The sequence below is a fragment of the Rhinatrema bivittatum genome, chromosome 3 (assembly GCF_901001135.1).
Source record: "Rhinatrema bivittatum chromosome 3, aRhiBiv1.1, whole genome shotgun sequence".
In the NCBI taxonomy this organism is placed as follows: domain Eukaryota; kingdom Metazoa; phylum Chordata; class Amphibia; order Gymnophiona; family Rhinatrematidae; genus Rhinatrema; species Rhinatrema bivittatum.
Window position 1 is genome coordinate 275,841,553 of NC_042617.1, and position 27,925 is coordinate 275,869,477.

The 27,925-nt window shown below is 42.5% G+C and overlaps 1 protein-coding gene across 2 annotated transcripts in view; it reads left to right on the top strand.

Annotated features, from left to right (window-relative positions):
• The window catches only part of CS (citrate synthase), a 106,955-nt gene that overhangs the window by 39,105 nt on the left and 39,925 nt on the right, over positions 1–27,925 (top strand). The window contains exons 1-6 of one of the 2 annotated variants that reach the window (XM_029594705.1): positions 10,098–10,153; positions 11,618–11,665; positions 13,354–13,461; positions 23,945–24,010; positions 24,331–24,462; positions 24,706–24,894. In XM_029594705.1, the coding sequence (XP_029450565.1) occupies positions 10,121–10,153; positions 11,618–11,665; positions 13,354–13,461; positions 23,945–24,010; positions 24,331–24,462; positions 24,706–24,894 (576 nt within the window). In that variant the 5' untranslated portion in view covers positions 10,098–10,120. Of the gene's footprint in view, positions 1–10,097; positions 10,154–11,617; positions 11,666–13,353; positions 13,462–23,944; positions 24,011–24,330; positions 24,463–24,705; positions 24,895–27,925 lie in introns of those variants that run through there. The other variant, XM_029594704.1, reaches the window with a different exon arrangement.

The window sequence follows — 27,925 nt, forward strand, 5'->3', positions numbered from 1 at the left end:
CCACCAAAATTTTTATATCTTGATTTAAGAGATCAGCCTGTATGATTCAGGAAATAACTGATCTTTACAGGTTTTGGAAGTAAGGGTACAGAAGCCAAATTAAGCCCAGATTCAAAATGACCCCTTTCCCTAGCATACATGAACATTCTTTTAAGAGGCTGTATTACCTAATCTCCCAAAATCCTATATAGCTCTGATCCAAACCCATCTAGGCTCGGTGCCTTTCCCAACTTCAATTGTTGGATGGATAACTTTTTTTTTATTTCATCTTGAATCTGACCATCTAATGCTGCTGTTTGCACATCTGTCAAGTGTGAAAAATTCACATCTCTAAAATACTTCTGAGGGAAAGCATTAACCGGATCTGCTCCAGTATACAAGTTCTTGTAATAACCTGCAAACACTTTCAAGATCTCATTAGTGGTAGATGCAGTGTAGTAGTTATATTACAAGCGTGTAATCATTGTTCTGGGCTTATTGCTTTTTTAGCACATTCACTATTAGTTTTCCAGCTTTATTTCCCCATTGGAGCAATTTATATTTATAGGTTCTGTTCCAAAATAGCATTTAATTCTGCATGTACCACCCCCATCTCATGTTGTATCTGTGGATTTAGTGATTGTTTCATTTTTAACAGCATAATTGTGAGTTAACTCCCAAATTATTTTTTTTAATTGAATTTACAATGAACACAAGATAACTTGTACCAGTAATAGGAATATCACAGAAATACAGTTTTAAGCTATTTCCACATAATACAAAGGAAACTAACATTCCTCAAAGAAATTTAGGGAGACCAAGAAAGATAATGGAGCGAAATGATTTATTTAAAAAAAAAAGTGAGTAAGCCTACGTTACATCTTTACCGCCAAGTCTACATAAGTGGTCTTTAGGAGTGCGTGTCCAGAAAAGCCCTAAGCTGCGATGGTTCAAAGAATACATAGATAACACCTAAATGTTTCACTAAGCATTTACATGGGTAGCATAACAAATATTGCCCCCACGAGCAAGAACCTCAGTTCTCATGGACAAAAACTTTTTCGTTCGTTCTTGTGTTGCTCTTGTCACATCTGGATAAATCCAAACCTGTTTTCCATGAAAAGTAAGCTTCCTATTTTGTAGGAAAAACATTAGAACAGTATTCTTTTCACTCATAAAAGCAAAGGAAATTAAGAGTTCCCTTTTGAGAAATCTCGGTCTCTTGAGAGAGTTCCATTAGATCTGTAATATCCATGAAATGTTTATCTTGAGAGATTGCTCCTGATGGTTCTGACTCCTCTCAAAGTAGATAATAGGCCCTTGTTATGAGTGGCATTACATTAGATGGAATCTTAAGGATATTCAGAATATAACTTTTAAAGAAGTCCATTGGTGATATAGATTTAAGTACTGTAAAGTTAAGAACCCTTAAGTTCAAACTCCTTATAGAATTCTCTATATTCTCAATTTTCTTCAAATAAATAATCTTAGAATGCACCAAACCTTGTTGAATTTTTTCATATGAGGATAATTTAGTTTCCAAAGCTTTAATCTTTAAATCTTGTGAGGTAATCAATCCTTCCATAGCCAATACATGTTAGTTTGTGTCTGATGTAATTTGAGTAATAGAAAAAAATAGCAGTCTCTGAGGCCAAAATTTCCCAAACACTATCCAATGTTGTTGCAGGTTTTTTAAAATTTAAATTGCATACCTCGGGCTGTTGCAACTTCACCTCCTTCACTCTGTGGGATATTTGTGCCAAAAATCCCCGATTGAATCACCTTCAATGTAGCCACATGGGTCTCTGTAGAAATATTTGAAGTATCCTGCCCGGCTGAAGCTACCGCAAGCTCGGAATCATAAAGCGGCATCTGTCCTGTATCCAAAAAAATTAGCCCTTTCCCTATTTTGCAAGGGAGTGGACATTAAGGATTCCAAACATACCATAGGTACTCTGCAGGGAGGGGTTGGCGTTCTTGGCGCTCTGGAATTCAATGAGATCTAGTCTGCCTGTAGGGTTGGCGTTTGCTCCGCGCCTTCCCCCCACAGTGGCCTTACTACCCGGTTTTGGCATAGATGAAAGAAAGCGCTCAGTCCTCTGCTGTATCAAATCCGAAGAAGCGGTAGGCTGAGGCAGTTCTTTCTCCAGTTTTTTTCCAGGAAAAAATAGATCTGAGACACAGCTTTCTCCCTGCTACTCATTCAGTGGCCATCTTGGTCTCCCAACTCCAACATTTTTTTATTTTGGTTTTGCTTGCTTGATAAGAAATTATGACCTTTAAGGATTGCCTTAGCTGCATTCCAAAAAGTCATGGCACTAATGTCAGGCGTATCATCTTACTGATATTCCCGCTATTTTTCTCTCAAGAATTTGACAAAATTATCATGATACAATATGGGTAACATTCTCAGTTCCGGCTTTCTATTATCTTCCTCAGCAAATCTCAACTGCATAGATGTACACTACGTGAGCGATCTGAATAGGGAACATCCAGTATTTCACTTTCAGCAATCCTGTCAAACCACTTTTCAGAAATTAAAATTATAATCGTCTAGAGTACACATGGCATACATACATGTGAATAAAATGAAAATTTTATTATCAACATGTATGTATCTCCATGTGTCGAAGTTGTAGTTCTTGTGACAGGAAACCAACCCTCATATCAGCCTGATTTCTCTTGAGAGATTTTGGAGGATTACAGTCAGACAGGATTCTCCATGATAGTCACCCTCAACAGTATGCATATAATCTGACTATTCAGATACCTTAGACACCAATTGTGAGAAACTGAGAAAAATAATTAGGAGTATATAAATTTGCCAACAATTTAACCCCACATACAGATCCCAGTACTATTATATAGCACCCATTAACATCTACAAATCGATACTTGACTTGAAAAGGCAATGACTTGTTTATTAAGATGGCACCCTCTCTCTGAGCAGAAAAGGATGAGTAAAAACATTCCAACCCACTCTTTTTAACTTACTATCGGGCCGATACAGTACAGTGCGCTCCGGTGGAGTGCACTGTTAACCCGCGTTTGGATGCGCGTTTTTGAATCGCTAGCTTTACCCCTTCTTCAGTAAGGGGTAATAAGTTGAAACGCGCATCCAACCCCTCCCCCCCCCCCCCCCCGAAACTAATAGCGCCCGCAACATGCAAATGCATGTTGATGGCCCTATTAGTTATTCCCGCGCAATTCACTAAGTAAAATGTGCAGCCAAACCGCACATTTTACTTTCAGAAATTAGCGCCTTCCCAAAAGTAGGCGTTAATTTCTGCTGGCACCGGGGAAGTGCACAGAAAAGCAGTAAAAACTGCTTTTCTGTGCACCCTCTGACTTAATATCATGGCGATATTAAGTCGGAGGTCCCAAAGTAAAAATAATTTAAAATAAAATTTAAAATCGGCCTGCGGCTCGCAGGTTGAAAACCGTACGCTCAATTTTGCTGGCATCTGGTTTCCGAATCCGTGGCTGTCAGCGGGTTTGAGAACAGACGCCGGCAAAATTGAGCGTCTGCTGTCAAACTCGCTGACAGCCGCCACTCCTGTCAAAAAAGGTGCTAGGGACGCACTAGTGTCCCTAGTGCCTCTTTTTACTGCAGGCCCTCATTTAAATACTGAATCACGCGCACAGGAGAGTGGCCTGTGTGTGCGCAGAGAAGAGCGCCTGAACGTTCTATATTCTTTAGATGTCTCCTGAAGAAAGGCGATACTAGCCTGCATTTTGAAATCTGTCATGTTTTTTTTTCTCTTTATGGGCGAATGAAGACTATCAACATTAAGCGAACACACCTTCTCATTTACCATGAGAAAAAAAAATATATGTAACTAGATGGGGGGTTCTAATCTTCAGTGTACAGCTTAAGCCATCCATTTTCTTGTCATAAGTAGCTCATGTGGTGTAATTCTACCATAAATCATTTACTGAAGTCACTAAAGCAAACTGCCACCCAAAACCATTCATACAAGAATATACATTCCCATTCCTTTCTACTATTCCCAAATTATTTTAAAGAGTTCCCCACCCCACACCCCTTATACCCTTATGTCATGTCTTGGCCTCATCCGAAAGAAGATCAATGTGTCTTCCAAGGTGGATTCTGTTGTCCGATGCAAAATCCTTCTCCCTGCTTGTCCAGAATGTCCTGGAGTCAGCGAAATTTTAGATGTCCCAAGTTTCCAACAAATACACCAGAGCAAAAAATCATAGGTATTCAGCCTCCTATCACTTTAAAGTAAGCACTTTCCTCCAACTCATGATCCAGCCACACAGAGTTCATGCTTCAACCAAAATCATTGGTATAGCACTAACTGAAAAGGAACAATATACCAAAAATAGCATTAGAGCATTATCAACTATACCAGTTTATGGAACCTGAGATTTGGCTGTGAACCTTTAGGAAATCCATATGTGCAATTTGACTGCGTCATAAGTCGCACCTTTCCACCGAATAGTTACTCAGTATAAGCTGAAAATCTACAGCAGTGGGCAGACAGTGTCATATGTAGTCAAAACATAAAAATATAATATAAAGTGGTAAAATTATCTTTCCATAAATCAGTACGGTTCTCTGTAGATGTTAGGTCTCAAAGCTTTTCCATAAACAATTTTGCTTCTGCAGCTGTGGTTATTTTAGTCTCTCCATTATGAAAGATGCAAAGTTGTGCTGGGAATTGAAGTGTGAATCGAATTCCCTTAAGAAAAAGCTGTGGACAATGAGTAGGCTTGCAGTAGGAGGCCATGACTCTAGCTGAATAATTCAGGAAGAGCAGTATCTTAAACCTTCATATTTGAGGTCTTTGTGCTTTCAATATGCCATCGAAATCTGCATTTTATGAACATTAATATATTTGACAATGATTTGTCTGTTTTATCACTTTGACCCATGGGCCCCATGTGGTGCGCTCTTTCAACAATTTTTGGGCGATCCATCTAACACCCAACTCCTCCAGCAGCCAGTGTTCACAAAATTGCTATAGCTTATCCACAGACACAGGGACTTGGCAATACCTAATATGTGAATATTAATTCACACTCCTATTTTTCAAGCTCGTCATTTTTCTTTAATTGTATTATTTTTGGCCTGCATGTCTGCCAATGCAGACATTATCAAGGTGGTCTTCGGTTGAGGTCACTCGCCCACCCAAATCTGTGATATGATAAAGTAGAAAACTATCTTTTAACTCATCCATTGGACTTCAGCTTTTGTAGTTGGTCTGTCACTGCAGCTGTAACAGCTGGGTTAATTCTTTAATCACAGCATCAAAAAAACCTCTCAGGAGGTAGGCCTACCTCTGCCATCTTGTCCTTGGCCAATGCCACAGTTTTATCTGCTCTCATCCTCTTTGGGCGAGTAGCCATTTCACTTGGTTTCTTGACGACAAAATTATCCATTTTCACTCTTCTAGATTATATTTGTGTGAAACATTACGATCGCTCTTAACTGCAGATTTTCCACTTTTGTCACTGGCCCCTAGGGAGAGGGTAGCTGGCAATAATTTCTCTGACTTTATTTCTGGAAGTTGGCAGAATGATAGTTTCTAACGTAAAGTACAAAATTACTGAACATATAGATAGGCATAGTTTAATGGGACAAAGCCAACATGGATTTAGCTAAGAGAAGACTTGCCTCACAAATCTGCTATATTTTTTTGAGGGTATAATTAAACATGCGAATAAAGGTGAGCCAGTTGATACACTATATTTGGATTTCCAAGAAGCATTTGACACAGTCCCTCATGAGAGACTTTTTAGGAAATTAAAAAGTCATGGGATGGGGGGCAGTGTCCTATTGTGGATTGCGAGCTGGTTAAAATATTAAACAGAATAGGGCTAAATGGTGAATAGTAGTGTTTCCCAGGGATCTGTTCTGGGACCACTGCTTTTTTTTTTTTTTTTTTTTTTAAATAAACAACCTGGATATAGGAATAAGTGAGGTCAAGTTTGCTGATAGAAAATTATTCATTGTTAAATCACAAGATGATTGTGAAACGTTTTAAGAGGATCTTGGAAAACTGGGAGATGGGCATTCAAATGAAATGTAAAGTGGACAAGTTCAAAGTGATACTTTTAGGAAAGAATATCCCAAATTTATAGCTTTAGACATGGATAGGAGGCAGTGTCCTTTTGTGGATTGCAAACTGGTTAAAAGACAGGAAATAAAGGATTAAATGTTGTGTTTTCATAGTGGAGGGGAGGGGGAGTAAACAGTGGAGTGCCTTAGGGATCTATACTTGAACAGTGCTTTTTAATATATTTATAAATGATCTGGAAAGGGGTATGTCGAGTAAGATAACATTTGCGGATGACAGTTATGTAGAGTAGTTAAATCTCAAGTGGATTGTGATAAATTGCAGGAGGACCTTGTGAGACTGGAAGTTTGGGCTTCCAAATGGCAGATGAAATTTAATGTGGACAAGTGCAAGGTGATGCATAAAGGGAAAAATAACCCTTGCTGTGGTGACAGTGTTAGGTTCCACATTAATTACCACACAGGAAAGATCTAGACGTCATAGTGGATAATACAGTGAAATCGTTGGCTCAGTGTGCTGTGGCAGTTAAAGCAAACAAAATGTTGGGAATTATTAGAAAGGAATGGCAAAACTGTGGATGTCATATTGCCTCTGTATTGCTCCATAGTGAGACCGCACCTTGAATACTGTGTGTAATTCTGGTCGCCGCATCTCAAAAAAAGATATAGTTGTACTGGAAAAAGTGCAGAGAAATTGACCAAAATGATAAAAGGCATGGAATTGGCACTCTTATGAGGAAAGGCTAAAGAGGTTAGGGCTGTTCATCTTGGAGAAGAGACTGCTGAAGGGGGATATGATGGAGGTCTATAAAATCATGAAAGGACTTGAACAGGTATGTGTAAATTGGTTATTTACATTCTCAGATAATAGGACCACCCTGGGGACACTCCATGAAGCTAGCAGGTAGCTCATTTTAAACAAATTGGATAAAATTATTTTTCACTCAACGCTTTGGAATTCATTGCCAGAGGATGTGGTTAAGGCAGTTAGTGTAATTGGGTTTAAAAAAGGATTTGGATAAGTTTCTAGAGAAGTCCATGAATTATTAATCAATAAGAAATAGTAGCTTGTTTAATGTTTGGTTACTTGCTACTTGGATTGGCCACTGGACACAAGATACTGGGCTTGATGGTCTGACCCAGTATGACACATTTTATGTTCTGCTTAGCTACACAATGCCATGTTCCACATAAGGAATCCACAAATTCAACCCAATCGTATCACTGGTCAATATATTTCAACTTAACAGGTTTATGCCAAGTATTATATGTAGGCCCCTCACTCTCAGGGTCTGTAAAATCCCACAGACTCCTAATTAGGTACGAGGCCACCTTACTTTAATTATAACATTTTTTGAGATTTTCTTTTTATATATTAAAACTTCCCCATGACAGTCCAATTATTCAATAATCCACATCGCTTTCACAACTTGAACTCAAAAAGATACGAGAGGAACAATCACTACTTATCTGTTCCAGTCTTGGTTGATCACCCGACACGCGCGTGTTTCGAACCGCAAGTTCTGCTTCAGGGGGATTTCCTTCTCTATCTGTCTCCTAGACGTACTTCCCAACTTCAGTGCTGCGATTTCGCATCTTCCATATATCTTCTCTTGGCTCGATTACCACATCTTCAGTTTTCCGCGGCTCCTTTGCGCCGCGTCCATCTTTGAATTGGCACACCAACCATAGAGCACAGAAGCTGTATTAGGACTGGGAAGGTCACAGCCCCTTTAGTACAGCACTGTATCACTTTACAACACAGGTTTACAGATCTGAAATGGCTCATTTTAGAACAAGTGCATTGTGGCCCACGTGGTGGTGATATCCAACTACGCTTGAATATGCAAGAACAGTTCTGGATTTACTGGCTCAACACAATGGATCCGGGAGGTCTTAATGAAAAAATAAACTGGTATTCTTTGATTTAGAAGCTCCCGCGGATCACTGCCAACCATAAGAACGGAGGAGAAACAGGTCGTTGAATTTCTGTATGTAAGGTTGAAAGGGTTTTTCATGATACAGAGACGAGCCTTACTCTTTGAATAAGGTGAACCCAGTTATGATATATCAGAGATAAATGGATACGGCTAGATCTGAACAAAGACTAGGGAAACAGATTTCTGATGGTGATCGGCAATCAAAAGGACTAAGGACTCTAAAATTCAGAAACAGAGATCTGGAAGGTCATGTGATTCAGCTTTCCAATGACGTTGAAGCGGACGTGATAGAAAACAGCACTCTGTCGAGACAGCATCATTATGTTAAATATAAATAAGAGGAAGAGAAAGAAGTGGTTATTTTCAATGGCAACAAGAGGATATATGACTGCTTAGCGTATACATAATGAGAAGTGTCTCGGAGTTTGTGTATTTTGAATAAGAGGAACCGGACGTGAAGGGAGACTGCCTTTGATGACGTAGGTTCCGGTCCGGGTTATAACAGGATCGCTCGGGTTGGTGTGCCAATTCAAAGATGGACGCGGCGCAAAGGAGCCGCGGAAAACTGAAGATGTGGTAATCGAGCCAAGAGAAGATATATGGAAGATGCGAAATCGCAGCACTGAAGTTGGGAAGTACGTCTAGGAGACAGATACAGAAGGGAATCCCCCTGAAGCAGAACTTGCGGTTCGAAACACGCGCGTGTCGGGTGATCAACCAAGACTGGAACAGATAAGTAGTGATTGTTCCTCTCTTATCTTTTTGAGTTCAAGTTGTGAAAGCGATGTGGATTATTGAATAATTGGACTGTCATGGGGAAGTTTTAATATATAAAAAGAAAATCTCAAAAAATGTTATAATTAAAGTAAGGTGGCCTCGTACCTAATTAGGAGTCTGTGGGATTTTACAGACCCTGAGAGTGAGGGGCCTACATATAATACTTGGCATACACCTGTTAAGTTGAAATATATTGACCAGTGATACGATTGGGTTGAATTTGTGGGTACACATTTAAGGTACACTGGAATACAGTAGTATATGGGTATAAGGTTGTGATCCACATAAGGAATCACCATTCAGGAAAAGGATCTAGGCATCATTGATACTTTAATCTTCTCAGTGTGCAGTGAAAGCAAATAGTGCTAGGAATTATTAGGAAAAAAATAATTAATTTTAAATATACAACTTATTAACTTCATTGTGTGTCCCCTAAACTTTGTCGTTTTTGAAAGAGTAAACAACCAAGCCACATTAATTTGTTCCACTCCACTAATTATTATATAGAAGTTTATCATATCTCCCTTCAGCCAACTCTTTTCCAAGCTGAGAAGTCCTAACCTGTTTAGCCTTTCTTCACAAGGGAATTATTCCATCCCCTTTATCATTTGTCACCCTTCTCTGTATCCTTTCTAATGATGCTATATCTTTTTTGAGAGGCGGTGACAAGAACTGCACACAGTACTCAAGATGTTGCACCATGGAGTGATACAGAGGCATTATGATATTCTGTTTTATTCTCCATTTTACTCTATGCATAATTAAGCTCTGGAATTCGTTGCCAGAGGATATGGTGAAAGCTTTTAGTGTAGCTGTATTTAAGAGAGGTTTGGACAAGTTCCTGGAGGAAAAGTCAATAACATCAAAAAATAAATGTAGGAAAAATTATACCAAAATCCTCAACACAAAACAATATGTAAATTGTGTGAAATGGCATCAACCGTAGAGTATTACAAAGGAATTTTTAAAGAGAGAAACCCCACCCCTTGTCATTTATTAAGTCTTTTTGGTTTTACTTTTCTCTTGTAACAAAACTCTCAAGTGTAAAGTGCACAAAATCAGGAAATTTAAAAAATTAACTTAAATCACTTTTAACAGGATTCCAGGGAATGCCAGAAATGTCGCTCACAAGCAAACCATTTAATTTCTCCATTGTATAACACTACTTTGTGACCAAAACATTCTTCTTACAGGGTAACTTGAACCATAGCATATTCATAATCAGCAAGTCTCATCAGTGTTTCAAACGAGTCTTTCTCAGGAGACCAGCGGAGACTGACAGATTGTGCTAAGTTATCTGAGCTCTTAAAAAAAAAAAATGTATTTATTTTTTTTTTTAGTAAGGGAGCAACAACCTAACCTGGTCACATGATGATCTTCAATGAAATCACTGCAGATATTTAAAGATCCACAGGAAAGTATAGTATTGGATCGGGTCTCTGAGTCTCAGCCTTTTTCTGTGAACTTTGTGCTCCTGATGCACAAGGCATATTTGGCCTAAAAGGCCACAGGAGGTTGTGAGTCGAAGTTTGGGTCACGATCCAGGGCAGCAAGGCTGGGTCGTCCTCAAAAAAAAAAAAAAAAAAAAAAAAAAAAAAAAATCTATAGGGATGGTGTTTGAAGGACTCTGGGCCCTTTTTTTTTTTTTTTCGGTCCAGCGATGCTCTGGGGACACAGAAGACTAGGGCAGTGCCAGGGGGATCCCCAGATGCAACAGTTGTACCAGATATGGATGAAATGGCGGATGTGGATGCTATGGATGGGGACCATGAAGAGATTCCCGTGGCTGAGGGTGGTGATCTTAAGGTGGTACAACTTTTCTGCAGAGGAGTTTTGGCCTTTGATTCCGCAGGTAGTACAGGAGCTGGGAATCGAGGTGTCACAGGAGGACTCCGACTTAGAGGGAGCGGATCATGTATTGGATGGTTTGAGTGGACCAGCCAAGGATTTTCCTTTCCAAAGTCCGTGAAGAAGCTGGTTCTTCAGGAGTAGGTCATTCCAAATACTGGATTGAGAGTTGGCAGGACTATGGCGAAGCTCTACCTTTTACTGGCAGACACGCTGGAGCTTTTAGCCGTCCCTAAGATGCCTCTGTTTCAGCTGTTACCAAAAAGACCACTATATAAGTGGCAGGCTCTGCTGCTTTGAGAGATGAGCAGGATAGTAAGCTGGAGCTTCATCTAGAGCGCATTATTTAGGCATTGGCTCTGGCCATAAGAGCCAGGTGTGCCCTGAAAAAGAAAAGATAGTTGCAGACATTGATAGACTTCAGTAAAGTGTCAGAATTTACTTTAAAATTAAATGCTAAAGGACACAAGGCATCATCCATATGATGTAGAAGAGAGAAACAAGAATGTAAGAAATATCTTTTCACTGAGAAGGTACTAGAAATCTGGAATAAACTTCCAGTTGAAGTTATAGGTGCCAAGACAATGGTAGAATTCAAGCATGCTTGGGACATGACATAAAGGAATACTCAATGGTAGCAGGCGGGAGGATGAAGACCACAGCTGGACTAAAACCCGTACAGCATAGTAGGCAAGACCAAGTAGGCCTTATTCATCAGAATCGTCTGTTTCTGTTATATTGTGGCTTAAACATTTCTCTGTTAACATTCAACTGTCTTAATACAGTAAGAGCTTCTTACATATGTTTTTCATTTGTGACTAAAGTAGATATATACTGTACATCGGGTTGCTAGATGATAAGGAGTTAATATTAGCTGTTTATAATGCATTCTCAATGTAATCTCTTACCCAAGGTGCAGTCTGCTTGCAGTAGCATCTCTTGGTACAGTAAATAGATTGCTACCATATCCTTCTCTCTGTGGCGTGTCCACTAGCTATAGACTTAACTATTTCCTCTCTTCTCTCTGCAGAATTTACCATGTGTCATTACTGTTGCTCGTCATGGAAGTTCTACCACTGTAAGTACGTTTCTGCCCACTGCTAATGTCCTGCAAATAGGGCTCGGTGCTTGGTTCTCTAGTTAAATAATAAGTGTGCTTCAAAGACTACTGGGTAGTTTTGGCATAAATTAGGATAACACATTAGTTCCATTTTTTTAAACCTGCTTCAGAAGCATCTTGGAACCCTAAATTGGGTTTGAAAATTGCAACTAAAGTAAGCAATAGTCAGAAACCTCTGCAAGTCATAATCTCTGCTGCCCCCCACTTCAGCCAGACTCAGTTTAAAACAAGTAGGGAAAGTAAGTAGAGCAGCGCTTTGGGAATTTTGTCTGGGAGAGATCTGTGGAAGGTCTGGAGTTGGAGTAGGGAGGGTGTTGTGGTGGAGGTGTCTGAGAGGATGTGGATTGATGTAAGGAGAGTGTGCATACGGGGGTGGGGAGGAGGGTGTGAGATTAATAAAGGAGGATATGGAGTATGGATTTGTATACATGGGGGGGGGGAGAAGAGGCATTTGGATGGTGGGCGGTAGAGGGTATGTGTGGATGGCAGATGAATTGAGGGGGGGAGGTGACTTTGAAAGTATCTTTTGGTGCCATCCATTACCAGCTGCTCAATTATTTTCCCTTTCTGTTTGACTGTGGTGTTCTGAGCCAATGTACTGGAAGGGTGGGGGTTAGGGGGAAGGGGTCTTCAGTAATGGAAGTGAGGTCAACATTTCATTTTAAATTGTATATTTGCCTCATTCAAAAATGGTTTGTCAATGAGAGTTACAAGGAATTCTCCAAGGACAAGCAGGATGGTAGTCCTCACAGTGGGTGATATCGTGCCGGGCTGCATCGGATGTGGTAGTCCTGCTGTCCTTGGAGAGCACCTGCTTACAGGTAAGCAACTCTGCTTTCCACAAACAGTCACAATTTTAATTTAAAAATAAGTGTAAAACAATACAAAATTATAAAACAAGACCGTATCACTTTTGGACAAGTTGCACTAAAACAAGCTGAGAGCTTGCTGAAACAGGTAGATCTTTAATTTCTTTTTAAACAAACTAATATCGATCTCACTCTTAATTTCTAAAGGTAAGGCCTTCCATAAAATTGGGCCTATAAGAGAGAGAACTCATAATTTGAAGCCTAACCTCTTTGACGGCTCTGTTTCCCATAGAAAGCAATTGGGATTTTGTTTGGAGGCCTAGTTCTTTGAAAAATCTGATCTGATGTTTCTGGTTTTCAGACTTGATTGACATTTTCTTCCAGTATGCCAGATTTGGTGAACTTCTGTCCCTTATTTTTAATCATCCATCTGTAGGCTCCATATCAATCTTGTTTTTATCGAACACTCCATTTGTTGAAAAGCATAGCATGCAGAGGCATAACTTCAGGAATGCTTTCCATCAAAAATTTGTACAACAGTGCATGAGGGATATGCAGCAGTGATGTGTATGGGGGGAGAAGTGGGGTGCATATGTGTATGGTAGTATCTGTTTTAGACTATGGATCTGTGTATGTATATCTGGGGGACATGAGGGTCTGTAGGTGGGTGAAAATATTGTGGGATGGATTTGAGTGTTTGGGTAAGTTTTAATTGTGTGGGTGGGGGTTTTATGGAATAGTAATGATCCCTGGTGTCTTATATATATGAAGACAGTTCTTCAGGTGAGAACTTTTAACATGAATGTTACCAGATAATAAACTCTTTCCTACCCCTAGAATTTGAAAGATATTCTGACAGATTTGATCCCAAAGGAGCAGACGAAAGTTAAGAACTTCAGGCAGCAACATGGCAAAACTGTTATAGGACAAATCACAGTCGACATGGTAAGTAGCAAAACCTACGTTTATCTGCCACGAAAAGCGCAGAGCTTGTTCAATAGTTAGATATCTATATAAGTCCAAGGACAGGATTGCTGTAAAGCTCTGAGTATAGAGTGATATCTAGGTAGCCACTAGTACCAGTGATTTCAGGTATCAACAAAGCAGCATCCCTACGCTAAGACACGTTAAGAAGGAAGCAAATGTCTTCACTTGTCTGCGAAATTCCAAATAGTTTAATTTGTTTGTCTGCGGAAACGTTCCATAGCTGAGGTGCCTCCATTACACAAAGCCCTGATTAGCTTAGTATCTCAAATGAAACTTCTGAATTTGGGTCAAAGGGCAACATCTGGAAAACTATGTATACTAATGCTCATAGCATGAGAAATAAAAATCCCAGTTCTAGAGGTAGGCATGGAAGAGGCTGATTTAGAAGTGGTGGCTGTTACTGAGATATACACAGAAAGCTGTGACTGGGAAATAGGTATTCTTGGCTACGGCCTATTCAGACAGGAGAGGAAGAAAGAGAGGAGTGGTGTTATATATAAACACATTTTAGAACTGCAGGGCTTATGAGCTGAGGAGGGAGGCTCTGTAGGTTAATCTGGGGAATGGAACAGTCATCTATATTAGTGTCACATACAGACCTCCTTCATAGGCAGATGAAATGGATAAAGATTTAATGGAGGATATTCACAAAGTTGCTCTGAAAGGGAAGGTGCTATTGCTAGATTTCAATTGCCCAGATATTGATTGGGACATCTCAGCTGCTGTGTATTCTTAGACGCAGTGAGATCCTTGATTCTCTGTAGGAAAAACTGTTCATAAACTGATAACAGAACCCATGTGAGATGGGGTGATAACTGGACCTAGTGCTTACCCGGTGGGATCAGTGCTTCTAATTTTATAATAGAAGATTGTCTGGGATAAAGTGATCACCAGCTGGTATAATTCAGCATTAGAGCACTGGGGGGTGAAGGTTCAGAGGAGAGGGTTAGATGTAATGCACTTGGATTTCAGTAAGGCCTTTGTCACAATTCCACAAACTGAATGCCCTTGGTATAGGCCCTAAAGTAGTGCCTGAGTTAAAAACTAGTTTAGTGGGAGGCAACAAAGCGGTAGTGGTAAATGGAGCTCAGTCTGAGGAATGGAGCATTACTAGTGAAGTATAGCAGGGATTGGACCATTTCAATATTTTTGTAAGTGATATTGTAGAAGGACTATCAGGAAAAGTTTGTCTTTTGTGAATGATATCAAAATCTGAAACTGGGTGGGGTATGGTTATTTACCCTTTTTTTTTTTTAATTTATACTTTATTGGTTATTCATGCAGTTCTCAAATACAACATTGCAGTGTATTAACACATCTATAAATCAATAAACAAACAGTACAACTGTCGACTCTTCGTGTCTTGGCCTGGTATTCAGGATAACCACGCTCATTGTTCTGTGCTCGCTACACGTATTCTCCCCTGTCCATTTGATACCCCTCGTCCCACCTTACCCCCTCCCCTCCCCATCTCTTGTTACAACATGTTCAGTGGCAATAATAAAGTACATTTATAACAACTGGAGCCATCTCATAGGAAGAAAACAGGCATCACACTTATCAACAAAGAAAAAGCGGATTTGCTGAAGGATCATTGAATAGAGGGCTTTCGGCAAATTGAAAATCAAAGTATGTAAGCAATATAGTAAGGATGTTACATTCTTCGAGTTAACCAGCGTTCCAAAGGTGCCTATATCTGCATGTATCTCTGTTTAGTATGCCTTAGAGCAGCTATCTCTGTGTGATGTTTTCACAGAGTACGTAATCTCTGCCTAACACTGTCATCTGAGGGTAGATCACTAGATTTCCACATCTTTGCCAACTCACACCTATTACATAATAGGTGCCTATACTGGCACCTGTTATGATAAGTTGTACTAATTTCCAGGTGGCTGGAGAGACGTCCACCAGCAAGTTTAAAAGGGCTTCTCGGGTTCCAAAATAATAGGGGTCCCTACAATCCGGGTCGTGGTATGCATGTCAGCCCAAAAAGTAGCCACCCGAGGGCAAGACCACCACATGTGATAGAAGGTTCCTATGTGACCAAAGCCCTTCCAACATAAGGGGCTTGCAGAAGGCAGAAATGTATTTATCCGATCAGGAGGGAGGTACTACCTTAGCAGTACCTTATAGCAGTTTTCAGCTAATGGGGTGTATTGGAAGCCTTTCTTGGTAGCCAAAAAGATACTGTCCCATATGTCTTCAGTAGCCAATCTACTGATATCCGCCTCCCAAGCTTTCATATAGGCCGGTTTAGTGCTGGGGTCTTTATTCAAAAAAAATCATAGGATCGAGAAATTCCCTTTTGTAAAGTATCTGCACACCCACACCAGTGCTCGAATTGGGTTTTCCCCAACGCTAAGTCCCTAGGAATCCCCTCAATATGGAAGAGGTGGCGGACCTGTAGGTATGCAAAGACGTCATTCGGGGGTAGTTGATATTGTTCCTGCAATATAGGGAAGGGAATCAGATTTGCCCCAGGCCTTCTATACCTCTTGCTTCCCAGTTCCAGAAAGTTTTCACCTGACCCCCCCCCCCCCGCCTGCAATAGAGCATTAGAAGCAATACTGGAGCTGAAGAAATATTTCCTGACTCCTACAAATTGCTGTTTCCACCTCTCCCATATTGTTAACGTGGTTCGGACCGGCAGAGGTGTATGCCATAGTGGACTCCACGTCCCCCTAGATAACCAGAGAAGAGTGTGTAGTGGCATTCTGCCCACTAGAAACTGTTCGACATCCCCCCCCCCCAAGGTTTTTTCTCCCTCTTACGGTGCCAATCAAATACTGCCCTAAGTTGAGCCGCTACATAGTACCAGCGATTATTGGGAACACCCAGCCCACCCCTCAGCTTAGGGTGATACATTATCGCTTGGGAAATCCGTGGTGGCCGACCCGCCAGATGTAGGAAAAAATTATCCGTTGCCATTGTTTGAGGATGGTATTTGAAATATAATTGGGGAGAGATTGGAATAAATATCCTAGCTGGGGGAGAGCATTCATTTTGATTGAGGCTATGCGGCCAAACCAGGATAGATAAAGGCTGACCAGCGATCTAAGTCCTGGAAAATCTTAGGTATTAATGGTGGATAATTTAACGGAAAAAGGTCACAGGGATTCTTACTTATGTATACCCCCAAGTATTTAATTTTCTTGTTAGCCCAATGAAAGGGGATCAGCGACTTTAAACCGGGGATATGATCAAATTTGATTTAATGACTGGAAGAGGAACAGTGTGCAAATCCAAGGCTCTCGTGCTAAACTTTCAAAAGGGAAACTTTGACAAAATGAGAAAAATTGTTAGAAAAAACTGATAGGAGCAGCTACAAAAGTAAAAAATGTCCAAGAGGCATGGTCATTGTTAAAAAATACCATTCTAGAAGCACAGTCCAGATGTATTCCACACATTAAGAAAGGTGGAAAGAAGGCAAAACAATTACCGGCATGGTTAAAAGGGGAGGTGAAAAGCTATTTTAGCCAAAAGATCTTCATTCAAAAATTGGAAGAAGGATCCAACAGAAGAAAATAGGATAAAGCATAAACATTGGCAAGTTAAATGTAAGACATTGATAAGACAGGCTAAGAGAGAATTTGAAAAGAAGTTGGCTGTAGAGGCAAAAACTCACAGTAAAAACTTTAAAAAATATATCTGAAGCAGAAAGCCTGTGAGGGAGTCAGTTGGACCGTTAGATGATCGAGGGGTTAAAGGGGTACTTAGAGAAGATAAGGCCATCGCGGAAAGATTAAATGATTTCTTTGCTTCGGTGTTTACTGAAGAAGATGTTGGGGAGGTACCCGTAATGGAGAAGGTTTTCATGGGTAATGATTCAGATGGACTGAATCAAATTGCGATGAACCTAGAAGATGTGGTAGGCCTGATTGACAAACTGAAGAGTAGTAAATCACCTGGACCGGATGGTATACACCCCAGAGTTCTGAAGGAACTAAAAAATGAAATTTCAGACCTATTAGTAAAAATTTGTAACTTATTAAAATCATCCATTGTACCTGAAGACTGGAGGATAGCAAATGTAACCCCAATATTTAAAAAGGGCTCCAGGGGTGATCCGGGAAACTACAGACCGGTTAGCCTGACTTCAGTGCCAGGAAAAATAGTGGAAAGTGTTCTAAACATCAAAATCACAGAACATATAGAAAGACATGGTTTAATGGAACAAAGTCAGAAAGGCTTTACCCAGGGCAAGTCTTGCCTCACAAATCTGCTTCACTTTTTTGAAGGAGTTAATAAACATGTGGATAAAGGTGAACCGGTAGATATAGTATACTTGGATTTTCAGAAGGCGTTTGACAAAGTTCCTCATGAGGCTTCTAGGAAAAGTAAAAAGTCATGGGATAGGTGGCGATGTCCTTTCGTGGATTGCAAACTGGCTAAAAGACAGGAAACAGAGTAGGATTAAATGGGCAATTTTCTCAGTGGAAGGGAGTGGACAGTGGAGTGCCTCAGGGATCTGTATTTGGGACCCTTACTTTTCAATATATTTATAAATGATCTGGAAAGAAATACGATGAGCGAGGTAATCAAATTTGCAGATACAAAATTGTTCAGAGTAGTTAAATCACAAGCAGATTGTGATAAATTGCAGGAAGACCTTCTGAGACTGGAAAATTGGGCATCCAAATGGCAGATGAAATTTAATGTGGATAAGTGCAAGGTGATGCATATAGGGAAAAATACCCCGTGCTATAATTACACAATGTTGGGTTCCATATTAGGTGCTACAACCCAAGAAAGAGATCTAGGTGTCATAGTGGATAACACATTGAAATCGTCGGTACAGTGTGCTGCGGCAGTCAAAAAAGCAAACAGAATGTTGGGAATTATTAGAAAGGGAATGGTGAATAAAATGGAAAATGTTATAATGCCTCTGTATCGCTCCATGGTGAGACCGCACCTTGAATACTGTGTACAATTCTGGTCGCCACATCTCAAAAAAGATATAATTGCGATGGAGAAGGTACAGAGAAGGGCTACCAAAATAAGGGAATGGAACAACTCCCCTATGAGGAAAGACTAAAGAGGTTAGGACTTTTCAGCTTGGAGAAGAGATGACTGGGGGGGGGGGGGATATGATAGAGGTGTTTAAAATCATGAGAGGTCTAGAACGGGTAGATGTGAATCTGTTATTTACTCTTTCGGATAGTAGAAAGACTAGGGGGCACTCCATGAAGCTAGCATGGGGTACATTTAAAACTAATCTGAGAGTTCTTTTTTACTCAACGCACAATTAAACTCTGGAATTTGTTGCCAGAGGATGTGGTTAGTGCAGTTAGTATAGCTGTGTTTAAAAAAGGATTGGATAAGTTCTTGGAGAAGTCCATTACCTGCTATTAAGTTCACTTAGAGAATAGCCACTGCCATTAGCAATGGTAACATGGAATAGACTTAGTTTTTGGGTACTTGCCAGGTTCTTATGGCCTGGATTGGCCACTGTTGGAAACAGGATGCTGGGCTTGATGGACCCTTGGTCTGACCCAGTATGGCATTTTCTTATGTTCTTATGTTATCTGCAGGAGCTGAGATTTTAAATCTCGGATTTTTCCACATTTAATTTAAAGCCGGATACCTCACTAAAGTTCTGCAATTCTGATAGGGTGGCAACCAGAGTGGAAGCCAGGTTGGTAAGGGAGAACAGAACATCGTCTGCAAACATGGACATCTTATAGTTTATATTACCCAGAGTGATTCCCTGAATGTGAAGGTTCTTGCGAACATTGGTGGCCAGCGGTTCCAAGAATAAGGCGAACAGTAATGGGGAAAGTGGACACCCTTGTCTCGTACGTCGTCGAATGGAGAAGGCTTCAGAATATGTTCCATTGACTTTCACCCTAGCCTTGGAATCGGTATATAATTGTTGCAAATCATTTAGAAACTTTGGGCCAAAAATTGAATTTTCTCAATGTATGAAAAAAAATGGCCAATGGATCATATCGAAGGCCGCCTCTGCATCGACCGACAATACAGTCTGAATATCCTGGTCTTGTACCCACCATATCAGATCCACAATCTTGCGGATATTGTCTGCTGCCATTCTTCCGGGAATGAAGCCCGCCTGGTCCGTGTGTAGAGGGCGCCCCAGAATTCTGTTAAGACGGGATGCCATAATTTTGGCAAGGAGCTTAAGATCAATATTAATTAAAGATATCTGTCTATAGGAGCCGCAATTAGCTAAATCACGACCTGGTTTACCAAGAATAGTAATACCGGCTGTATTGGCTCCCTCTCCCAAGTGATTCCCTCCCCATAAATAAAGAACTCTTGTAGGGGGCCTGTGATTACTGAGGAGAACTTTTTGTAGAATGTGGAGGTATACCCATCTAGCCCTGGTGCTTTGTTACCCTTGATCTCTAATGGCATCAGCAATTTTGTCCTGCGAAATTTCATGCTCCAGGGTCTCCCTTTCCTCCTTAGTCAGACATGGAAGAGTAATGTCTTGTAGATATGCTTCTGTTTGTGCTGTGCTGGTAGTGGTATGGTAGTTATATAGATCACCGTAGAATTGTTGAAATCTTTGCCTTTTATTTAAGGGGGGGAGAGTGAGGAGTCTCCCATCTGAGCTGCAGATCGTAGTGATCTGCAACTGATTTTGATTTTGTTTGAAATAGCAAGCTAGGAGTCTCCCTGATCTGTCACCCCATTCAAATCTCTCCTGGATTATAAGGGCCAGATTAGCTCTCAATTCTTCGTTGGTCATCGTTTGTAGCTCTTCCCTCATGTTCTGTAACTGCACATACACTGTAAAACATTGACCAAGACAGTCTATCGCGGACAGTTTAGCTATTTTATCTAACAGGGATCTTTTTAGTTTCTCCTTTTTGTTTTTTGAGATGCAAGCCCCTGGAAATCATGTGGCCCCTCAGCACTACTTTCAAGCAATCCCATATAACCCTAGGGTTCCCTTCATTAATATTAAGGTAAGATGTAATTTCCCCTTCTAGTGTCTTTCAGAAGGCCTCGTCACTAAGGAGGGAGTCATTGAGCTTCCAAGGGTGAAATCCATCTCTCGTGAACAGTTCCCCCAAGTCAAGACCCACTGAAGCATGGTCAGACCAGGTTATAGCATTAATGTACGCCCTCTGTACCCTTCTGTACAGGGTTTTATCAATCAGAATGTAATCAATTCGTGAATATGACTGGTGTGGCGATGAAAAGAATGTGTAATGTTTGGTATTAGGGTGTTTTGGGCGCCACACATCTCTAGCTCCCATTTGGCCATGAGGGACTTGAGCTTCTTCCTGGGTTCCCCGTTCCCATTGTATTGCCTCCAGAGTTGTCCACTTATAGGCAAAGTGTAAGGTTGAAGTCTCCTCCCAAGAATAAAGTCCCCTCTCCTTCCTTGGTAAGTAACTGATCTAAGGAGTCCAAGAATCTCGATTGATTAGTGTTAGGAGCATATATATTCAACAGAGAGAACAGCTCTCCCTGGTACTCAAATTTGGATAGTAAATATTGCCCTTCTGGATCTTCAAAGTGAGATTTAATAACATAATCATACCCTTGCTTGAACAGAACACAGACCCCAGCATACTTGTGATTTTTTTGTTGCGGGTGAGAAAAATAGATATGCAAACATTGGCCACTGTACTAGATGTTCATAGCGTCGCCTCAAGTGAGTTTCCTGCAAGCAGATAATCCCTGCTGAGGAATTGTGAAGGTCTTGCTTCAGGAGATGCTTTCGCGGGATATTGAGCCCCTTGACATTTAGGATAAGAATTTAAGGGCCATGAATTAACATGGATTTGAAAAGAGCATTCATGGCCAGAATCCCCGTGATCTGAGACCCATTATGTCCCTCCCAAAATACCCCACCCTGTACTATGAGAACCCCTCATAATAAGTCTGACTCCTCTTATAGTCAAAATTGCCACTAGACACACATCTTTTGCAAGTACACCCTCCCTTCCAGTAGGCACCAGGTCACCCTGGTATTCCTGCATAGGCAGGTGCGGGGTACCATGCGGCCCGGTAGCGAAACAGCCATGCCCCTTACACCAGTGAGCTCATTATCCCAACATCATAATCTCCTCTTCACCGTCCCCCCGCTATGGTGTAAACGTTCCCTACAGCAAAGCAACTGAGATATTTGCGACTACCAAAAAATAGAAGCCCCAGCCACTATTTGAACATAACATTAATATGAAAAACAACATTCATGTACTTATCTCAGAAATGTCCTCCAGACGCCAAGTCATCTCGTGTCTTCTTGTGCTCCAATGTCGCCTGTAGTCTCCTCAGTCGTCTTCCTCCCTTTTCGACCCGCTGCCAACGTGGAGGGTCTGGTCGGCCTTTGTTCTCTACTGCGGCTGTTTGCTGGTGTGAAAGGCCGGCGGATGCCAAGATGGCTGCCGCTTCATCCAGGTTAGCTGCTCGTGAAGTAACTTCTTGTATTGTCACTGATATCCCAGCCGGGAATAACCATTTATAGCGAAGATTTTCTTTTCGCAGTATGGAGATAATCTGGTGGCAGGTCTGCCAACGCTTCAAGGTACCTGGCGAAAGGTCTGGGAGAACTGAAACTGACACGTCATTCCACAGCCATGTCTGTTGTTTCCTCGCGGCTGATAGGACCTTTTCTTTGTCCGGATAGCGCAAGAAGCATGCTATGATATCGCGGGGTAAACTTCCTTTTCGCGGCCCCAAAGTGCGGTGGGCACGCTCCAGCTCAATCGGGTGGGTAGGAGCCGGCTCTTCGTGCCCTGCCCCCTGAGAGAGAGAGAAATTGCATAGGGAGCGAACCACCTCGTGGCTGTCGCTGTAGGCCTCAACGTCTTGGACCCCTTGAAACCAGAGATTACATCTCAGAGTTCTGTTTTCCAGATCTTCCAGTTTAATAAGTAGTTCATCTCCTCCTTTGGTCACAGTCGCATTGCGATTGTAATTCCTCCAATCTTATTGCGTGAGATTCTAGTCTAATATCACAATCATCTACTCTGTGGCCTATCTCTCCCATATCCTCGCGCATTTCCGCCATATTGTCGAGTAGTTCTTTTTTATTTTCTTTCATGTCACGTCTTAGATCGCTGAACCACTGTCTAAATTAATTTCGTGTGGGTACCTCCAGTAACAGACGACCCTGCTCTTCTTCCGAGAACTCAAGGTCCGACTCAGACGGAGCTGCCATTGCGAGATTCTCGCTGGTACCCGGTGTTGCCGATTCGTCTCTGAGCTTCAGGTAGGAGTATTTGCTCAGGTCTGTCCCTTTCTTCTTAGCGTACATGAATGTATGTTGTAAGGAAAGTCTCTCTCTTACGATATAAGCAGCTCGGGGGGGGGGGATGGGAATTTTTCTATTTTCCACTCGTAGCGTTCAGAAGCTCTCCTCTCAAGCTGCCATTCCGCTCCGTGGCCAAACCATGCCCCCCCAGTTATTTACCCTTTTAAGTAATACTTGGATGAGGGGACACTCCTTGAAACTAGTAATGGTATTTTTAAAACACATTGTAGGAAGTATTAACTCTGCACCAGTCAAATTAGGGAATCTATTGCCAGAAGGACATGGTGGGGTTCAAAAAAAAGGATTGGACAAATTTCTGAAGGAAAAGTCCATAAACAGCCAGGTACACTTGGAAAACCCAGCACTTATCCCTGGGAAAGAAATAAATCAACTATTAGGGATGTGCCAAGTACTGGTGACCTGGATTGGCCATTGTTTGAGCCAGGATGCTGGGCTCTATAGACCTCGGTCTGACTAGCATGGACCACTTAGGTTCTTAGACAGCCAGGAGGGAATGGTATAGTCAAGGGTGTGAAATTCTATGCACATATGACTCCCTCTCAAAATGGCCAAACAGGTGGATAAGGTGATGGCAAAAGCCAGAAAAATACTTAGATGCATAGGGAGAGGAATGATCAGCAGAAAAAAGAGGTGATATTGCCCCTGTATAAGTCCTGGTGAGACCATTTTAAATATTATGTACAGTTCTGGAGACCAGACCTTCGAAAGGATCAGCGGACAGGTGGTGGACCTTTTTCAATGGCAAGAAGACTGGAATGAGGGTTCATGAAATGCAGATGAAAAGGGGTAGACAGAGTAATCTGAGAGAATTTCTTTACAGAAAGGGTGGAAGCTACTTAGAATAGCCTCCCAGTGGAGTTGATGGAGGCAAGGGTAGTATCTGAATTCAAGAAAGCATGAAATAAGCACTGGGGATATCTGAGGGAAGGTTTGTAGAGATAAGCAGTTGTGTGGATGGACTAGATAGCCTAGATGGCCTTTTTCTTCCTTCAGCCTGTATTTGCTGCATTTGATTCTCTGGCAGGAGGATGTAGTGGGGAAGTGGAACTCATCTTGATTAGCAGTATCAATAGCCTGAGTCCATCAGTGGAAGGGTCAGAATGCTGGGACCCTGTGAACTCTGTGTAGTGCAGGGCTGGATCAACCAGCCTGTGATTGCTCTGATTGCTTCAATCTATTCCCCTCCAGGTGTACGGTGGAATGAGAGGTATGAAAGGGCTGGTGTATGAGACATCCGTACTTGATCCAGATGAGGTAAGAGTAACTACTTGTTTCCAGGATCTTGTCTTTCTTATTTGGTTTTGCATCATTTTCAGTAGAATGAAGGAGTAAAGTAGTGTTCAGCGCAGTGAGCTAGGAACCAGGGAAGCTAGGGTTCAAATTCCCTGCTGCTCCTTGTGACCTTGAGCAAGTTACTTTACTCTCCATTGCCTCAGGAACAAACTTAGAATGTGAGCCCTCTGGGGACAGGGAAAGTGCCAAAAAGCAGAATGTAAATAACAAAAAAAAAATGTATTTCACAATTGCAGACAATGCAAATAGCTTACTGCTTCTTTTTTTTCCTCTTGGATTAGGGCATTCGTTTCCGTGGGTACAGCATACCTGACTGTAAGAAACTGCTTCCTAAAGCCCCAGGAGGGGAGGAGCCTCTGCCAGAGGGGCTCTTCTGGCTCCTGGTAACAGGAGAGATCCCCACCGAGGAACAGGTATTGGAGGAGGGAGACGTTCTAGGCTGTGGGGAAGGAGGAGAGCCGCAGGTACAAGAAACTTGCACCTGCGCTGTGGGGTGGGGGCTATTACAGGGGACTAGTGCACTCCTGGGAGCAAGGCAGATGTGAAAGCAATTCTGATGAATATTGGCTTTACCCTTTCATTTTGCATGCGCAATGACTAATCTTGTCTTCCCTTTTCTGGGGAGTCTGTGGCTGACTTCTCTTTTGCTTCTGCAGGTAAAATGGGTTTCCAAAGAATGGGCGAAGCGAGCAGCCCTTCCCTCGCATGTGGTAACAATGCTGGATAACTTTCCCAACAATCTTCATCCTATGTCCCAGCTGAGTGCTGCAGTCACTGCGCTCAATAGTGAGAGCAACTTTGCACGGGCCTACGCAGAAGGGATCAGCAGGACCAAGTACTGGGAGGTGAGAAGAATGAGATCATTTCTTGGTCATAAGCAACACTAGTGAATGTAATCTTGCTATTGCAAGAATAAGTAGCTTAGAGAGCTCCAAGGAGTAGGGATTGTCCAGTTCTTTATATGTCTCTGTACATCGTTGCATATATCTGGTATGTGCTATACAAATGATTGATAACCAGGGCTGAAGCCAATGTGCAGGTTTCATTTCTCAGGCAGCACTACTGGAGGATGTTGGGAAGGAGAGAAGTCTAAAGGGTGTATGTATTGAAATCACATCCGATTACAGATATTCGTTTGGTTGGCTGTATGAGTTCACGCTGACCAGAGAAGAGGAAGTTTGGTTTGTTGGCCCTGGCTGTACTTCATGTGTGTTCAGGTCAGGAAGGTCACATGCTGGTCACAAGGCTTCCAACAAGCAGCAGTATATGTGTATGACTGAACTGGGGGGGGTGTCACTGATAACTTTCCTCCTGACTTCACAGGCTGACGTTGAAAGGGCAGTTGTCATTCAAGGAATGTGATTCTGGGAACGTTTTACTAGTGCCTGGTTACAGAAGGATTTCCATTGCATGTGTGTAGCCTTTTATCTGGCTCTCTACCTTTTTAAAAATCCAAGGCTTGCACTTGGTGCCTGTAACCTGACCTGCTTAGTACATCATGTGATTTTGCTGATAGGCAGCCAGACCTCTCCTGACCTGTGGGAGATTCCAGCACTGCTGCATTAATCTGGCAGCCTCTTCTTTTCTCAGAGCTTTTCACCTGTGTACATGGGAGGGGGGAAGGGGACTCAATTGCATTTTTCTAAAGTACAAGGTGATTTTAGCCAACATTTTCAACAAGTAAAATTTACTGCCAGCAGTTAGGAGTAGCTAAAATTCAGTATTTGTTTAATAGATTTCTTTGGTGAAAAGACAGCCTCCCTCCCCTGTTGCCTCAGCTGTATGAAAAGTGATGGACGGAGTGGATTCTATAAATTTCACTTGGCTGCTAGCTTATTCAGCTTAAAACATACGAGTTTATATCCTTAGAGGAGGAACTCTTCAGTTTGTTTTATGCATGAGCTGCCATAGCAGTCATCAAGGGCAGAAATCTCTAGGGGGCCTACAGTTTGGAACCCACTGCCTGCTGTTATGAAACAGGGCAGCCTCCTGCTGCTGGGCTGCACATTCAGGTAGAGGCTTGGAGAAAGGTGAGAGCAAAGAAAAGCCCAATTGTGTTTCAAAAAAAGAGATCTACAAATTGTATTGAGCAAAAATGAAATAGAAACGATCTTATATAAACTTACCTTTTTTTTTCTGCCCCCTAAAAATGTATTTTTTTTGCTGACACCCAAGTTTTCTAAATATTTTCCCCATCTATTGCAATCACAACCCACTCCTGTATGCGAGTGTTTGAAACGTGTGGATTGTAGCTGCTGCCTGTCTGCCAAACTTTCCTTTCTTAGAGGACAAGCAGGCTGGCAGTCCTCATACACGGGTGGTGATATCCAGTGGAGCCTGGCACAGAAAACCTATCAGTTTCTAGACTGACTGAGCATGCCCATTTCTCACAGGACAAGCAGGATGGTTGTCCTCACAAATGGGTGACATCGAGGATGGAGCCCACCACGGAAAACTTCTGTCAAAGTTTAAACAGAACTTTGACTGGCCCCTACTGGGCATGCCCAGTAAGGCACTGACCCTGCAGCCAGCAGGGGTCTCCCTTCAGTCTTCTTTTTTCCGCGCAGCAGTTGCCACGCGGTGAAAGGAGCTCTCTTACCACGTTCCTGACAGGAATTCGGTTTTTTCTTTCCGAAGAAAATTTGCCCCTCAGGGGTCTCCCTTCGACAAATTTTTGTCACCTCCGCGAAAGCCGGTAAGTTTTTTGCCGTTTTTCATCGACTGCCGTCGATTTTGGCCCTAGAGGCCTGTTGGCACTTACCAATCCCGCGGCTAAATTTGGCCCTAGGCCATGACGACGGGGTTCCGTCGTTGTCCGGATTGCACCCGGACTATGTCAATCACAGATCCCCATCGGGTCTGTGTTCTATGTTTGGGAAGTGAGCATGATGTCCTGACTTGCACTAAATGTGCCCTAATGACACCTAAGGGTCGTAAAGCCAGGATGGAGAAGATGGGGCTCCTCTTCCATGCACCCACCCCAACGCCATCGATAGCATCGACGTCATCGGAACCGGCACCGTCGAAGTTGCACCACCATCGTCAACCCTCCGGTGACCGTCCTCCACCGATGACTTCTCGGCCGTCGACTCCTGTCCCCTCCCCGGATGGGCGAGGAGATCGGAAGGATAAGCATCGCCATCGACGGCACAAGTCTCGGCCCGTCGAGGATCCACAACCATCGACCTCTGAACAGGCCGAGCCACCGACGAAAAAGCCTCGGTCAGACCTGGCACCGTCCACGTCTCGTTCGCAGGCACCGAGGAAACCCTCACCCTCCCGGGGTGCGGGGGCCGTGATCCCACTGGTTACGGTGGTACTTCCGGCCCTGCCTCAGCCTCCCTCTCCCGTCGAGCCGGGTATGGTTACCCCTGGTCTCCGGGCAGAACTGGACCGGCTGGTCCAGGAGGCCATCGAGAATGCGATGCGAAGATTCCAGCCTCCACCGGTACCGCCTCCGGCACCGATTCCGGCACCGCCTCAGGCATCGACCTCAGCACCGACTCTGCCACCGAGGAGGGAACCGACCACCGAGCCTCTAGTGGAAGCGTTGGCACCGATACTAAATCGTATGGAGGCACTCATGCGCGCCCTTCCATCGGTGATTCCAGTAGCACCGACTACACCATCATCTCCGGAAGGACATTCATCGACAGGAGAAACACCGTTCCGGATTCCCCCATCCGGTGTCGTTCCATCGGTGCCTTCACATACCTTTCCACCGATTTATCCTTCGGCTCCATCGATTCCAAGATCGGCACCGATTCCATCGGTACCCCCGAAGCCCTCGATGCCGTTCACAGTTCCGCTTGCACCACCGATTCCATCGATGCCTTTGGATCCTCTACCAGGTCCTTCAGGACTGCAAGCCCTACA